The 15,404-nt window shown below is 47.7% G+C and overlaps 1 protein-coding gene across 1 annotated transcript in view; it reads left to right on the top strand.

The window, feature by feature from the left end:
• The window catches only part of LOC127445679 (collagen alpha-1(XVIII) chain-like), a 161,508-nt gene that overhangs the window by 97,428 nt on the left and 48,676 nt on the right, over positions 1-15,404 (top strand). Inside the window, exons 10-11 of the mRNA XM_051705904.1 lie at positions 339-422; positions 916-951. Coding sequence (XP_051561864.1) covers positions 339-422; positions 916-951 — 120 coding nt within the window. The remainder of the gene's footprint in view (positions 1-338; positions 423-915; positions 952-15,404) is intronic.

Raw genomic sequence — 15,404 nt, forward strand, 5'->3', positions numbered from 1 at the left:
GAAATAAATAATATACTGCCTTCTAAAGCCACTTTTGTATTGTCTTATCAATATAATATATATTATATTTATAATATATATTTTATTTCTAATTATTTTTAAAAACATTTATTAAAATGTATTGAATTATTGTTATTTGGTGGGCTTTCTCTGCAAATATTTATATCTGCGGTTAATTTTGAACTAATCAGCATGTCATGTAATTAATTTGATATATTTTAATCGATTGACAGCCCTAAGTTTTTCATAATTACCTGAATACAACTTTACGTATTATAATTTTAACTATGTCAGTCATGTAACCATTTTATTGCATCCTGTCTTCTTTGTATGTCTAGGGACAGAAAGGGGATGGACAGCCTGGCCCAAGAGGCCCACCTGGGCCGCCTGGACCTCCTGGACCCTCAGTCTCAGACAGGACTGTGAGTATGAATAGAACTAATATCATTCTGGACTGTCGTTAGAAAGAACCATTAAAGGCCTCAATGATCTTAGGGCACATTCAATAAAGCTTTTGCTGCACTCACATGTCTGGTTTACCAGTTCAGTTTTTAGTTTATTTGATTTGTGTGAAAGTGGTTTTCTGAACTTGGGGTTAAATAAAGGAAACTCATAAAAGTGGCAAACTGAAATGCCATTGATTATTTACAGAGGCTGTCACGATTCTTTATCCAATGCTCTCATTCCTGATTGTCCTCTCAACATTTTAGTAGTGAAACAAAAGTCTACAAGATGACATGTTTATTCTATTTCATTTTTGCAAGCTTTGTTGACATATTTTTTTCCCATTGAGGATAAAAGAATTTTGCTATTACACAGCAGTTTAAACAGCAGTTTGAACATCGACACAGTGTGAAGCAAACTTGTCATAAAACAGGATGAATGAACTAAAACTGTGTTTTGTTCTCTCTTTAGACCTTTGTGGATATGGAAGGTTCTGGATTGTTGTTGGTATATGTCATATCATTATTCTGTTTCCAACAATCAGCTCTCTATATCTGAAGGGGCTTCCACATGACTCGCATCAGCGTTGCTGAATACATTGAGTTCTATAGAGTGAAGCGTCAACCTCATTACCCCGGGCGATTCCCCCAGCTTAAATTTAAATTTTGTTGCTGTTGCCACTGACCTTTCAAAGTGATAGCCAATAATTACAGGACAATTCTGATAATGTTTCATTAAGTAGGCAGCACCAGCACTAAAATCAAAACAAGACATTGGCCTCATTCACTTGCATGCATGCATTTTGCATACTTACACACACAGAAAATGCTCTTGCGCAAAATGTCTGTTTGATTCACAACAGGTGTGTATTCTTATGAATTTGTTTTTACTCTTGTTCTAATGTTAATGAATCCGGATTATTCTAAATGAAGGAGCGTGTACATAAGTAATTTGCATAAAACATACCCAAACTATCTCCATTAAAGGCCTTCAGCATCAGCCCACCTTTGCAGATGCAAATGTGTAGACTAGAGAAACCTGCCACCGAAAACATTACACTGTTGGGCCTCATGTATTCAGATATAAGACAGAGGCAGGCCTAACACAGTCGTAAAGCCTGACTGAGGCCTACACACACAGTCATAAATCTTACTGATAAAAACCACACCAAAATCAAACAAAAAGAGTCCAAAACAGACTACAAATCCCATGAAGCCTTGCTCACTTTGCACCTATGTGTGAAATTCCAAAGAATCGAACTCTCAACTCCTATTGGATGAGGCGCAAGACAGAACCCCCCTCAACCATGATGTCATCGGGAGTAGAAATACCTCTGAGATCCTTCTGGGCATTTCTTCCAGCAACTTTGCTTGCCGTGCATAGACACAGCTCATCACTGCTCTCAGGTGTAGCCTCGTTGCATGAGGAAGTAATGTATGACTTGAAACTGTGGCCATACAATCTCCATCGCTGGACGAGTTGAGATTACTCTGTGTTCCACCGAACACTCTAACGGATCCGAAGGAGACCGCCGAGCAATCCGCATCTTCATCCGTTTGCCTGCAGAAGTGAAGAAAGAAGATTTCTCTTCCCTCTTCAACCAAGTTGACATCACTAATTTCTCCGTCAGCCCGCCGAGAATCAGCAGCCGTACCGCCCACTGACAGAGCGAGGAAACGGCCTCCCGTCATCACCCGAGCCTCGAGGAACCGAGTCGGAGTTAAAGGACGGATGAACACACATTCTACCTGTGTCCTCAAGCGATCCAAGTAAGAGGTTTACGTCTGGGCAGAGATAGAATATTATAGTGTGTTATTCTTGTGTATCAAGGTTATTGCTTGTACAGTTTATGGACCGCCAAGTCCGCACATTGCTGCTAATAATACTTAAGGCATTACTGTTTTCACAAATTAGATTTTGCTTTGTTGTAGTCCAACCACGTTGGACTGTTTTTTAATTCCGCCATCGCGGGTGAGACACACTGAGTTATCCACTAAAGAACCAAAGGCCGCGGGATGGTTTACAAGCCATTCACCGCGTCTCTGAGTGGTAAACTAACAGCTGCTTTCTCTCCCACAATCATGAAACCAGCTTCTGTGCCGCCATTTTATTCACTCTCTCTCGTACTAACCACACACACACGCGACCCTCACAAACAAACCCGCACACACATATGGCTAGTAGATAACTTGGTGATAAAGCTCAGCTTTGTCCCTAAGTTATCATACAAGCGGAGAAACGCAGTAAACGGGCAGACGCCATTAACCGGCTTCTCTTCGCCCAGATTCGCGGCCATATTCTCTGGCTGGAAATTTCGTGTGACGTACTCTCCACGAGAGTCACTCCTTACACACGCACACACACACACACACACACACACACACACACATACCTTCCTCTCATGTGTTATAGGCTTATTTTGGTTACCATATCTAATCATGTCACTGTTTAGTTTGTAGTTTAAGTCGGAAGTTTATTGACTGCATTGTATTGATTATTAATTTATATTACTGCATCAATAAACTTTGTTATATTTCAAAGAGAAGTGTTTTGGTTTGTTTTGCATACACCTGTGTCAAAGGCTGGCAGGGGATGTCAGTGCTTGGATTCAAGCCTTCATTGTTTCTTTTTTAATGTCGATGTTCTCCGGACGTCGACTTTCCTAAGAGAACAAACTAATATTGAGACTGTTATACTATCTGGTTATTAGTCCCTGATTCCAGGGTGGTGCCCCGGTGATATTAATCCTTATTAATATTTTAATGATTTTGAAAATTGATAATTATCTTTGATGATTGTTGAATTTGAAGGATCAATAAGCTAGTGTTAATTCTAATCAGTGTTTCATTGATTTTAATAAATAATGATTATCTTTGATAATAATTAATATTCTATTGAATTTGATAATTGATGGTTGTCTTTGATAATTGTTGATGTAAAGGGTTAAAAAGCTAACATTGATTCTAATCAATGTTCTATTGATTTTAATAATTGATAATTATCTTTGATAATGGTTAATTATTGCTAATAACCAAACCCGCACCTGAACGTAGCACACAACATTAATGGTGCCCCATGTGAGGCATCCTACGTGCCAGTTTTTCACAGTGTGTATGCATAAGAATCCAAAGTAATAACTTGAAACATTACTTCAACGTTTGGTTCTGTTTGACAATTGACTTCTCTCACGACTTGCCATGCATAAGCCAGTGTGGTGTGAATGTGCTCTTAAGAGTGAATTAGGGGTTGGTAAGTTTAGGATAGTCTGCTCAAAGCCTGCTATTGTTGTTATTTAACTCCTAACACTTTCACCTAGATGTTACAGAGAGGTGTCAAGTCACCTAATTGATGTCCACCAAGCAGAGAACACAGTGAAATTCGCACATTACATAACAGTAACCCGTAAGCCACAGGTCGAAGCCTCTCACCTGTGCGTTCATGTCAGCATTATAGCAACTGTAACACAACAAGCTATCAGAGCCACTGTGTCGCAAGAACTTTTACTGCCCCAGTAAAATGAGTTGCCAATCACCCCATGTGGCCAGAGCTGAAGCTCCTCAGAGGTCAGACGACCCATCACTGCAAGATGTGGTCGCTGCTGTCCTCCGTCTCTCCATAGAGGAGAGAGATAACCTTAACGGCTACAATATTAGTCATTGTGATGAAGCATTGCAGGAACTGGTTGATTATGTCAACAACCCAGTCGGGAAGCCAGAGCGCACAATCCCGGACCTCGTGGGCCAAATGTTCCTTCTTCATCACCGCAGAACCCAACTGCAAACCGCAGAGCATCAGGCCTAGCTCAACCAGCTGCAGAACAGCTACCAAGCAGTGCAGAGGGAAAATCTCAGCCTGCGCCAAGAAGTTAGGTGCACCCAAGCTGAGAGAGTCCAGGCAAAGGAAGATAATGCCCAGATACAGGAGGATAACGAAACCCTGCACAGGCAGCTTCAAGCTGCCCAGATAAGAGCAGAGTCAGATCAGGTAAGTGCAGCTGAAATGGACAGCACAACTTCTGACATCGAAGAGGGCCCCCTCTTTAGCACAACACGTAGAAATGTGCCCCTGAGAAACCCAGGGACACACGCTAGGAGCCGAGCTGCCCCTAGTGGTACAGTCTCTGACTTCGTCCTCCTAGACGCCTTTCAAGCTACTCCAGCGGCCCTCTGGTTGGACAAGAAACTGGCATGGGAGACACGCATGCCAGAGTCCTGGGGATCCAAGCCTCAGAATATGCAGACCTAGCGCTTGAAGGCAATGAAATGCCTCGCGTTAAGGTGAATGCTAGAACAGGACCCCAGAGGCACTGATCAGAACCAGGGGGGTGGTGACCAGACACACCCCCAGGGTCATGCCAGGCCAATATGACAAAATGTTCACCGGCCGAAAGGAAAGGTACGGTTAGATTGAAAAGCCAAACAAGAAGGTGAGTGGGTAGACAAGGTTTCAAACCCCCTCAGAAAACAAGGTTTGAGAAAGGGAATGGAGGATATAAGGAGACGCTTGTCAGAGGTAGTAACGCAGCTTGATGTGCTCCGTCATTCACCAGGTCTGCCAAACTCCTCAAAAGAACACAGTGCTGAACCCCTGTCAGTATGACTAGACCCCCTCCCGTTAATGCCAAAGTTTACTTTATAGGTTAGGAAAAGGGGAACAGAGTCCAAGTTTCTCCCCAAAACAGTCACTCCTAACATGCCACACCCTCCTTTTTTGACCTTCTTGGGCGATCTGGGCCGTAAGGGCAATGCCCGATGCATATATACATCAGTCGTGGTAGGGAGCGCATTAGCTCCCATGCACTACTCGACACTGGTTCCAAAATAAGTCTAATGGGTTCCAACACCTTTGCAGAGGTGGCTAGAGCAAAGCTCTCCCTTAGCAAACTGTTACAGACAGACCTGCAACGTAAGCATCACAAGCTACACGCAAGATAGGTCGTCTATCACATAACGGGCGTGGATCGACACTACCTTTCAAGGGATGACACTAGTACACCCTGTTTACATATGTCCCATTAATACGGGACCACTGTTAATTGGCCAGGACATACTGGACCGACTGGCTCCAATCATTGACTGCCGTAGTGGACACATGGGCTCAGGTTGACACACTGAGGCTACTTCGTCCAGAAAACAGTTTGCCAGCTTCAGATGGACAAGTCGCCATCATCCAGAAATCCAGCAGAGACTCCTCCAACAAGAACAATTACAGGGCCTGGGTGAAACCCTCCAGGGTACTATAGTCACTGTAAATTTGCACTCCGCTCTTCTCAATAACACTTTGCATGCTTTAGGAACTTTGTCAGAGGTTGTCAGAGAACACATAACTTATGTACATATTGTTAGAGATCTAATGCAGGACCTCATCAGGGAAATTAGCTCCTCAGTCAACAGTGGAAGGATTCCAGCTTACCTGGTCTCCCTAGACCTTGTCGAACAAATCCTTAGATCTGCTACTACCTCCATTGTGCAACCTTCACAGATACACCTGGCATATAGTCTTGGCAGTGCAATTCCAATCCACATAAATCCTCAGAACCTTGAAATAGGATTTATCCTCAATCTACCCATCATAGAAAGGCAGAATATATACCGACAAAAGTCTGTATTGAATGTTGGTTTTCAGAGAGGTAACACACACATTCACCTCAAAACACCGGCAACACTCACCTACCATGATGAGGACCCCTCACTGTACCTTATCCCTAACCTAAACATGTGTACCAAGACAAAGGACATTCATTGGGTTTGTCCAAGCAATCCCTTTGTTAGAGAGGTGACTAACTACATCTGCAGCCTAAGAGCCGAATCCCCTGAACAAAAGTGTCAAGGTAGCATGTCTGTCAAAGATGAAGGAACAGAGACAAGGGTAGAGTGAGCAGGCAATCGAAGGAAGGAAGGACCTTCTTTCTCAGGGATGGGGCACCATCTGGCACCCGTGACCAGACCTCTGGAATCTCCATGTCTGGCCCCTGGACGGGATGCGGAAGACTTAAGCGGCCTACCATCCGCGGTGGTAGACACGATCACTCAGGCTAGGGCCCCCTCTATGAGGCGCCTGTATGCCTTTAAGTGGCATCTGTTCACTAACTGGTGTTCTTCCCGACGGGGAAGACCCCCAGAGATGTGCAGTCAGATCAGTGCTTTCCTTCCTGCAGGAGAGGTTGGAAGGGCGGCTGTCCCCCTCCACCTTGAAGGTGTTTGTAGCCGCTATAGCGGCACACCACGACACAGTGGTGTCCTTAGTAAGTCCTTAGGGAAGCACGACCTGATCATCAGGTTCCTGAGAGGCACCAGGAGGTTGAATCCCTTCAGACTGTGCCTCGTTCCCTCATGGGACCTCTCTGTAGTTCTTCAGGGTCTACGGAGAGCCCCCTTTGAGCCCTTGCAGTCAGCTGAGCTTAAGGCACTCTCTTTGAAGACTGCCCTCCTGATTGCGCTCACTTCCATCAAGAGAGTAGGAGATTCTCTCACAGTAGGAGGTTCTCTGTCAGCGAAACGTGCCTGGATTTCGGTCTGGGCTACTCTCACGTGATCCTGAGACCCCGACCGGGCTATGTGCCCAAGGTTCCCACGACCCCTTTTAGGGACCAGGTGGTGAACCTGCAAGCGCTGCCTCAGGAGGAGGCAGACCCAGCCCTGACGTTGCTGTGTCTGGTGCACTCTTTACGCATCTATTTGGATTGCACGCAGAGCTTTAGAGTCTCTGAGCAGCTCTTTTCTGCTTTCGTGGACGGCGGAAAGGAAGCACTGTCTCCAAGCAGAGGATCGCCCATTGGCTCATTCACGCCATAACAATGGCATATCACGCCCAGGACGTGCCACCCCCGGTACCCAAGAGTGACCCCTAGTGTCACTACATCGACACACCGTCTCGTTCCCTCCATCAGGGAACGGAGGTTACGCAAGTACCCAGGACGCTTTGTCCCTAAGTTATCATACAAGCAGAGACACGCTGTAAACGGGCAGATGCCATTAACCAGCTACTCTCCTCCCACATTCGCGGCCATATTCTCTGGTCAGAAATATCGCGTGACGTACACTCCACGAGAGTCCATTTTGTGCGCGTCACTCCTTACACACACACACACACACACACACACCCACACACACACACACATATGTTCCTCTAATGTGTTATAGGCTTATTTTGGTTACCATATCTAATCATGTCACTGTTTGGTTTGTAAGTCGGAAGTTTATTGACTGCATTGTATTGATTATTAATTTATATTACTGCATCAATAAACTTTGTTATATTTCAAAGAGAAGTGTTTTAGTTTATTTTGCATACACCTGTGTCAAAGGCTGGCAGGGGATGTCAGTGCTCGGATTCAAGCCTTCATTGTTTCTTTTTTAATGTTAATGTTCTCCGGACGTCGACTTTCCTAAGAGAACAATCTTAATGCCCTGTTTTGGCCACTGGAAGGAGCCCGGCTGGAAAGCTGTTATCGGGCAGTACGCTGTCAGAGCCAAAGCTTCGGATTTAGACCAATTGACTCTGTATCCCGAGAACTTAGAAAAGGAATTAATAATTCTGTGGAGGCAAGGTATAGATCTAGTAGGGTCGGAGATGAATAATAAAATATCATCTGCGTAAAGCAAAAGCTTATACGTCACACCTCTCGCCACCACCCCTGGAAAATCATTGTCCTTTCTTATCACGGCTGCTAATGGTTCCAGGGAAAGACAGAACAATAATGGGGAAAGAGGGCAACCCTGCTGGGTGCCCCTATCCTGAGTAAAATAATCTGAAATTAATCCATTTGTTTGTACCGCCACTACCGGGTGTCTATAAAGTAACTTCTTCATCAGTAGACGAAGATGTGGAACTGTAAAGATCAAGATAGAATTCTTTAAAAGCATTATTAATATCAACGGCTAAGGTAAATATTTCACCACCAGCAGATTTCACTGAGGGAATGGTAGAAAAAGACTCTCTCTGCTTTATGTATCTAGCCAAAAGCTTCCCTGCTTTGTCCCCCGACTCAAAGTATGACTGTCTTACCTGAATAGCCAAAACTCCACCGTCCGTGACAAAATAGTATTATATCTGTATTTCAATTGGGTCAATTCTCTGAGGCCATCAGACGACATTCTGTGCTTCAGCTCTGCCTCGGCACTTTTAATATTCCCTTCCAACTCCACAAGTTCTCGTGCTTTGGATTTTTTGATGAATGAGGCATACTGTATGATCCGACCCCTAAGAACCTCTTTAAGTACCTCTCAAGCCACGCCCACAGAGGATACTGTCTCCATATAAACATTGATTTCAGCTTTTAACATTTGTTGGAATTCAGGATTTTGCAAAAGGGATACATTAAAGTGGCAACTATATGATTTATTTTTCTCCATATGGGGCAACACCTCTAAACTCACCAGGGCGTGACCTGATGTTTCCAATTGAGCAACCAACAACAGATGACATGAGGGACTTAGATATTTAAAAAAAAAAATCTATTCAAGAATAAATCTTATGGACTGATAAGTTTCTCTCTTGTCGAATTCGCAAAGTCTGGGAACAAGGAAATGCTGTGGTTCTTCCAAGAAAGCTTTCCTTTATTCCTCGCCTCGCGTAACAGGAGATCTTTATCAAATGATCTCAAAAATTTGGCCAGAGTTGATCGGGGCCAGTCTCCCTCCATGGATCTCTGAATCGGGACTCTGTGAGCTCACTCGATTTCCAGTTTATGGCCTGTTATGTCGAGCAGACACGGGAAGAGCTCCTCTAGGAATTTTACCATATCTCGGCCTTCCTCATGCTCAGGAATTCCAACAATTCGGACGTTGTTTCATCGATTACGAGTCTCCAAATCCTCCAGTTTTCCAAAACGCATTCCAAATCCACCTTGGTCGTTAGCGGGTTAGCAGCTAATTCCCTCTCCGATGACTCTAGATAATCGATCTGCCTCTCGACGTCCGACAATCTTGTTACCAACTCAGAGAATTTTGTCTCCATGGAAGTGATCGATCGCCGTATTACAGCAAACGTCACGTGACTCCTTGTGGCAGCCATTGTTGACGTCATACTCGTCTTTAGAAAAATGAGAGAGGAACACGATGCAAACATACATGCCATGCTGATGAGGGCCCATTAGAAGGGAGTGAGCCTCAACCCAGAGAAATGTATGATATGAATCCTAGATGTCAGCTATTTTGCGCACAATATACATGAGGGCATCAGACATAATCCAGAGAAGATCAATGCAATAAAAGACATGACTCCTCCCAAGAACAAATCAGAACTGGAGACCATCCTAGGTATGGTCAGTTATCTGTCCAGATTTGCCCTAAACCTGTCTGAGATCAATGAGACCAAAGTCCACATGAAGCAAACCAATGAGTTTGTATGTGGTGAAACTCACTGGAGGGCATTTGAAAAAAATGAAAGAGTTAATCACAAAGGAGCCTGGTCCTGTTCTCTTTGAAAACTGACTGACATCCGAGCAGCCACAGAGCAGGACCCACAGCTCACCGTGCTGAAAAGTGTCATTAATTCCGGGTGGCCAGATGTGAGGAAAAAATTTCCTTTTGCCCTTGTTGACTACTGGAGCCACCGAGATGAAATTTCAGAGATTGAGGGGATCCTGTGAGAAATTTATTGTTTCCACTGCACTGAGGCCAGACATGCTAGAGTGCATACACACTGGGCATATGGAAATTGAAAGGAGCAAGCAAAGGGCCAGAGATATACTGTTTTGTCCAGGAATGAACAAATAGATTGAGGCAATGGTGGAAAGGTGCCTTACCTGTCTAGAACACCATATATTTTACCAGATTCCAGAGTGGCCATGGCAGATCATTGAAACTGATCAAGTGTTACTGATAATACGTGTCCATTAATTAATCTATCAGAAATCCTCAACCATCCAAAAGCTCAAGGCAATGTTTGGTACAAAGGTAATTTCGGACAATGGTCCATAATAAAGCTCATGTGACTTTAAAAACTTTGCAGCTTTGTGGGACTTTGCACGTGTAACATCCAGCCCTCACCATTGGCAAAGCAATGATCTTGCAGAAACAACAGTGCAAACGGCAAAGACCATATTAGACAAAGAACAAGCTGAGAAAAAAGGACCTTTACCTGAGCCTGGGAACAAGAATACCCCAGTGGATGGATTCAAGTTTCTCTCACAACTGTATTCATGAGTCAATGCAGGAAAACAACTGCAGCATCAGGTGGTTGATCAGAAATCTGTGCACAAACAAGCAAAACAGAGACACTATTACAATCACACTTCACAGTCCTTTTCCACACTGACACAAGGAGCTACCATTCACTTCCAACAAGAAAGTGGTAGATGAATGCATGCTACTGTCTTCCAGCCTGTGATCTAGTGCTTTGAAAAAAGGGGAATGTAATATTATCAGTAGGTGAGAGATGGAGCATGCATTAGCATCTGCCAGCAAGAGGTTGTTAATCCCTTGACCATCGGGACTCTCTCCGGAGTTAATGGTTCCAGCACTTGGTTAGAACCATTAATATCAAAATGGTTAGAAAAAGTTGTTCTGTCACCGGGCAGTCTCTTGTGTTCTCAAGAAGTGACCAATGAACTTCTTCTTTTACTGAAGAACTGACAAGACATCATGCTGATCTTAACATTTTCATTCAAGATCATTCTCAGCCACATATAGTCACAAATTCAGATTGTAATCCATAGTGTTTCTGTCACCTATTGTTTTTCCTGGGGTTCTCCTGCACTAAAATGACTAATGAAATCAGAAAGCGAAGGCACTACAGTCTGTTTTTACAGAAAGTAATGTCTTTATTCGCTGAAAGCTGCAGATGGGCATACATGTTCTATGATAGGCTTTGAGGGGATAAATACACAATCACACACATTCACAATGTAAAGCTACTCCACGAATAACATTCTATTTCACTATATTACAATTGTTTATGTTCACGCAGTACCCCTGTTGTTATTTCTTCAAGCTCCACGTGACAGGGAATCAGAAAAAGAGAGTCAGGGGAGTTGTTATGTCTGTCACACCCTATACCATTTTGTATCAGCAAGTGTGACATACCTTTCGACTTAAGAGAACGAGATCTCAGCGAAAGAGTCGGCAAGTGTGATACCCTTGGCCAAAATTTAGTTGTTTTGAGTCTGCTAGTGTGACGCTGACTTTATATGCATTAACTTCAGTAAAGGAGTTGGTTGATTTAGCACATGTCTGTGTACTGAGTTTTTTTATGGTAAGACAATATCAAGAGTGACTACTCAAAAATATAGGATCAACTGAAGGCGTGCTTGGAGCACTGCTTGTGCGGAAGCATTTATCTTATCCGCAGGTTCAGACTGTGCATGTGGTCCATAAGGCAGTGTTCAAAGTGGAAAGAATTCTGTTGCAGTTCTCCCCTTCGCAGTTTTGTCTGATTGTTCCCTATCTGTCACTCACTCGACGTTGGTGTCGATGTAGTGACACTAGGGGTCACTCTTGGGAGCCCGAGACACCTCTGGTCTTTGATAAAAGGCCAATGAAAATTGGCGAGTGGTATTTGCATGCCACTCCCCCGAACATACGGGTATAAAAGGAGCTGGTATGCAACCACTCATTCAGATTTTCTCTTCGGAGCCGAACGGTCATGCTCATCGAGCTGTATAGCACTGTTCATTCACCTCTGCTGGATCTGACGGCGCATTTCAGCGGCTTCTCCCTCCTCTGCACTGGTGCACTGCAGAGAACGCCCCTGGGCGCTTCGGCAGAAAAACTAGAGAGTATATTTTCTGAAAGAGCATTTTTCCCCTCTAAAAGAGTATATATTTCTCTAAAAGAGCGCACACACGGAACGTCTTTTTAAAGACGCGTCTTTTTAAAGATGCCTTTCCGTTCGTGTGTTATTCCTGGTTGCGGTCGATTTCTCTCAACTTCGGATGGTCATGATCGCTGTCTTTCGTGTCTGGGCGCGACCCACACGGAGGCAGCGTTTATGAATGGCTCATGTTCTCACTGCGAGAACATGACCATGGCAACGTTGCGGTCGCGGCTTGCTTTTGTAAGAAAGCAAGCCACCCCAGCGGCTCCCCGCCTTGGTCCTCCTACCTACGGGTTTGAGGTCAGCGCGGCTGGCGCTGGGGGCGATTTGGGGACCTCAATGGGATCGCCTCCGCCGGGTTCCCCCCGCGGACCTCCCATTCCCCAGCACGCTCGTCTGCCCCAATCGGGCTTCCGGATGAGTTCGCCGGCTCGTCGCATGGCGAGTCTGGCTTCTCGTTCGAGGCCCGCGAAGATGATGAGCTTTCGAGCGCAGCGTCGGAGAGCGGGCTTGTCCAGTCGGACGCAGAAGCCTCAGCTGGGCTTCCCCCTTCGGGGACGGTCGCCCAGTTACAGGCCGACGCCGAAATGACGGACATGCTTTCCCGGGCGGCCGCGAGCGTCGGGCTAGAGTGGAACCCTCCGCTCTCCCCTGAACCCTCGTGGCTTGATGATTGGTTTCTGGGCTCGCGGCGCCGCTCAGACCGGCCGCGCCCCGCTCCAGTGCCATTCTTCCCGGAGGTGCATGAGGAGCTGACGAAGTCGTGGGAGGCACCTTTTACTGCCCGAACCCGGCTCCGCAGTTCCCCCGCTCTCACTACCCTCGATGGCGGGGCGGCCAGGGGCTATACGGCGATTCCCCCGGTGGATAAGGCGCTCGCAGTGCACTTATGCCCGCAGAGCGCCGCCACCTGGCGTGGACGCCCTAAGCTCCCCTCCAAGCCCTGTAGGCTCACGTCGTCCCTGACGGCCAAGGCCTACAGCGCTGCTGGACAAGCCGCCTCTGCCCTGCACGCCATGGCTCTCCTGCAGGTCCACCAAGCCAAGGCACTGAAAGAACTGCACGAGGGTAGTTCCGCCCCAGATTTGATGCAGGAACTGCGCTCGGCGACCGACCTCGCCCTCCGGGCGACGAAGGTCACAGCGCGGTCTCTTGGGCGGACGATGGCCACACTAGTGGTCCAGGAGCGCCACCTGTGGCTCAACCTGGTCGAGATGGGCGAGGCCGACAAGACACGGTTCATTGCTGCCCCCATTTCCCAGGCGGGCCTATTTGGCGACATCGTTGAGGACTTTGCCCAGCAGTTCTCGACGGTAAAGCAGCAGACGGAGGCAATCCGGCACATCCTGCCCCGGCGCGGCTCAAGACCCCGCACCCCGTCTGCTCGTCGCCAAGGGCGTCCCCCTGCGGTGACTGCACCGGCTCCGCCGCAGCCCGCCCCTCCGGCCCGGCCCCGGCGTGGAGCCCACCGCAGGAAGCCGACGCCACCCGTCTCTCAGCCGGCACCGAAGAACCCACGGAGGTCTTTGAGGCGCCCCTGAGACGGACAACCCAGGGACGAGGGAACCCACTCACCTGGAGCTGGTAGAAAGACCACTCCATCCCCCGGTGGAGGGCCGGGTGGAAAATCTTTTGTTGCCTTTTCGTTTGATTTCGCCGTACGCCCAAGTGGCTGCGGTACCCAACAGTTCAACAAAAGAGCGGCTTCCTTCCTCCCTGGGTCACATACCCGCTGTGTACGGTCGTCACCACGACTACCGTCCACGGGCTTTATCTTGCAGGATTGGCGCTCCAGCGGTGCCCTTTTCGCCCCTGAGCGCCCAGCTGTGGCACAAATCCACCCCCGATGTGACAGCCTCCACGGGTCGCGAGGACAGGCCTCTTCCTCCCCCGTCCCAGGCTGTTCCGGGGGTGGTCACAAGGAGCCAGGTAAGTGCTTCGATGTCCCTAGACTCAGCACGGCCACGACGTGCTGTGGCACCTCGCGCTCCGCCCCGCCGCGAGGCCCCACCTGCCGGTACGTCCAACGACGTTGTCCCCTTGGTTCCCCTCGCACGGAATTTGGACGCATGGCTTGCACTTCCCAATCCGTCGCGGTGGTTGATCCGGACCGTCCGACTCGGCTACGCGATTCAGTTCACCAGGCGCCCGCCCAGGTTCAGCGCTACTCACTTCACCTTCGTCAAGGGCGAAAACGCTGTTACTCTGCGCGCGGAAATCGCTACCCTCCTACGAAAGGGCGCGATAGAACCTGTCCCTCCAGCCGAGGTGAAGAAAGGGTTTTACAGCCCCTACTTCATCGTACCGAAGAAAGGCGGTGGGTTGCGGCCAATCTTGGACCTGCGAGTACTGAACCGGGCTTTACACAGACTCCCGTTCAAGATGCTGACGCAAAGACGCATTTTAGCGAGCGTCCGGCATCAGGATTGGTTCGCGGCGGTAGACCTGAAGGACGCGTACTTTCACGTCTCGATCCTTCCTTGACACAGACCCTTCCTGCGGTTCGCGTTCGAGGGTCGGGCGTATCAGTACAAAGTCCTCCCTTTCGGCCTGTCCCTGTCTCCTCGCGTCTTTACGAAGATCGCAGAGGCTGCCCTTGCCCCGTTAAGGGAGGTAGGCATTCGCATTCTCAATTATCTCGACGACTGGCTAATCTTAGCTCACTCTCGAGACGTGTTATGCGCACACAGGGACCTGGTGCTCTCGCACCTCAGCCGACTAGGGCTTCGGGTCAACTGGGAAAAGAGCAAGCTCCTCCCGGTTCAGAGCATCTCTTTTCTCGGTTTGGAGTTGGACTCAGTCTCTCTGACGGCGCGCCTTACGAACGAGCGCGCCCAGTCGGTGCTGGCCTGTTTGAAGGCCTTCAAACAGAAAACAGCGGTTCCACTGAAACTTTTTCAGAGGCTCCTGGGGCATATGGCATCCTCGGCGGTGGCCACCCCGCTTGGGTTGATGCATATGAGGCCGCTTCAGCACTGGCTCCAGACTCGAGTCCCGAGACGGGCATGGCGCCACGGGACACACCGCGTGGCCATTACACCGGTCTGTCACCGTCTTTTCAGCCCTTGGACCGACCTCTCGTTTCTACGAGCAGGTGTTCCTCTAGAACTGGTCTCCAGGCGCATCGTGGTCACGACAGACGCCTCCAAGACGGGCTGGGGCGCTGTTTGCAACGGGCACGCAGCCACCGGCCTCTGGACGGG

The sequence above is a fragment of the Myxocyprinus asiaticus genome, chromosome 9, assembly GCF_019703515.2.
Source record: "Myxocyprinus asiaticus isolate MX2 ecotype Aquarium Trade chromosome 9, UBuf_Myxa_2, whole genome shotgun sequence".
Taxonomy (NCBI): Eukaryota; Metazoa; Chordata; class Actinopteri; order Cypriniformes; family Catostomidae; genus Myxocyprinus; species Myxocyprinus asiaticus.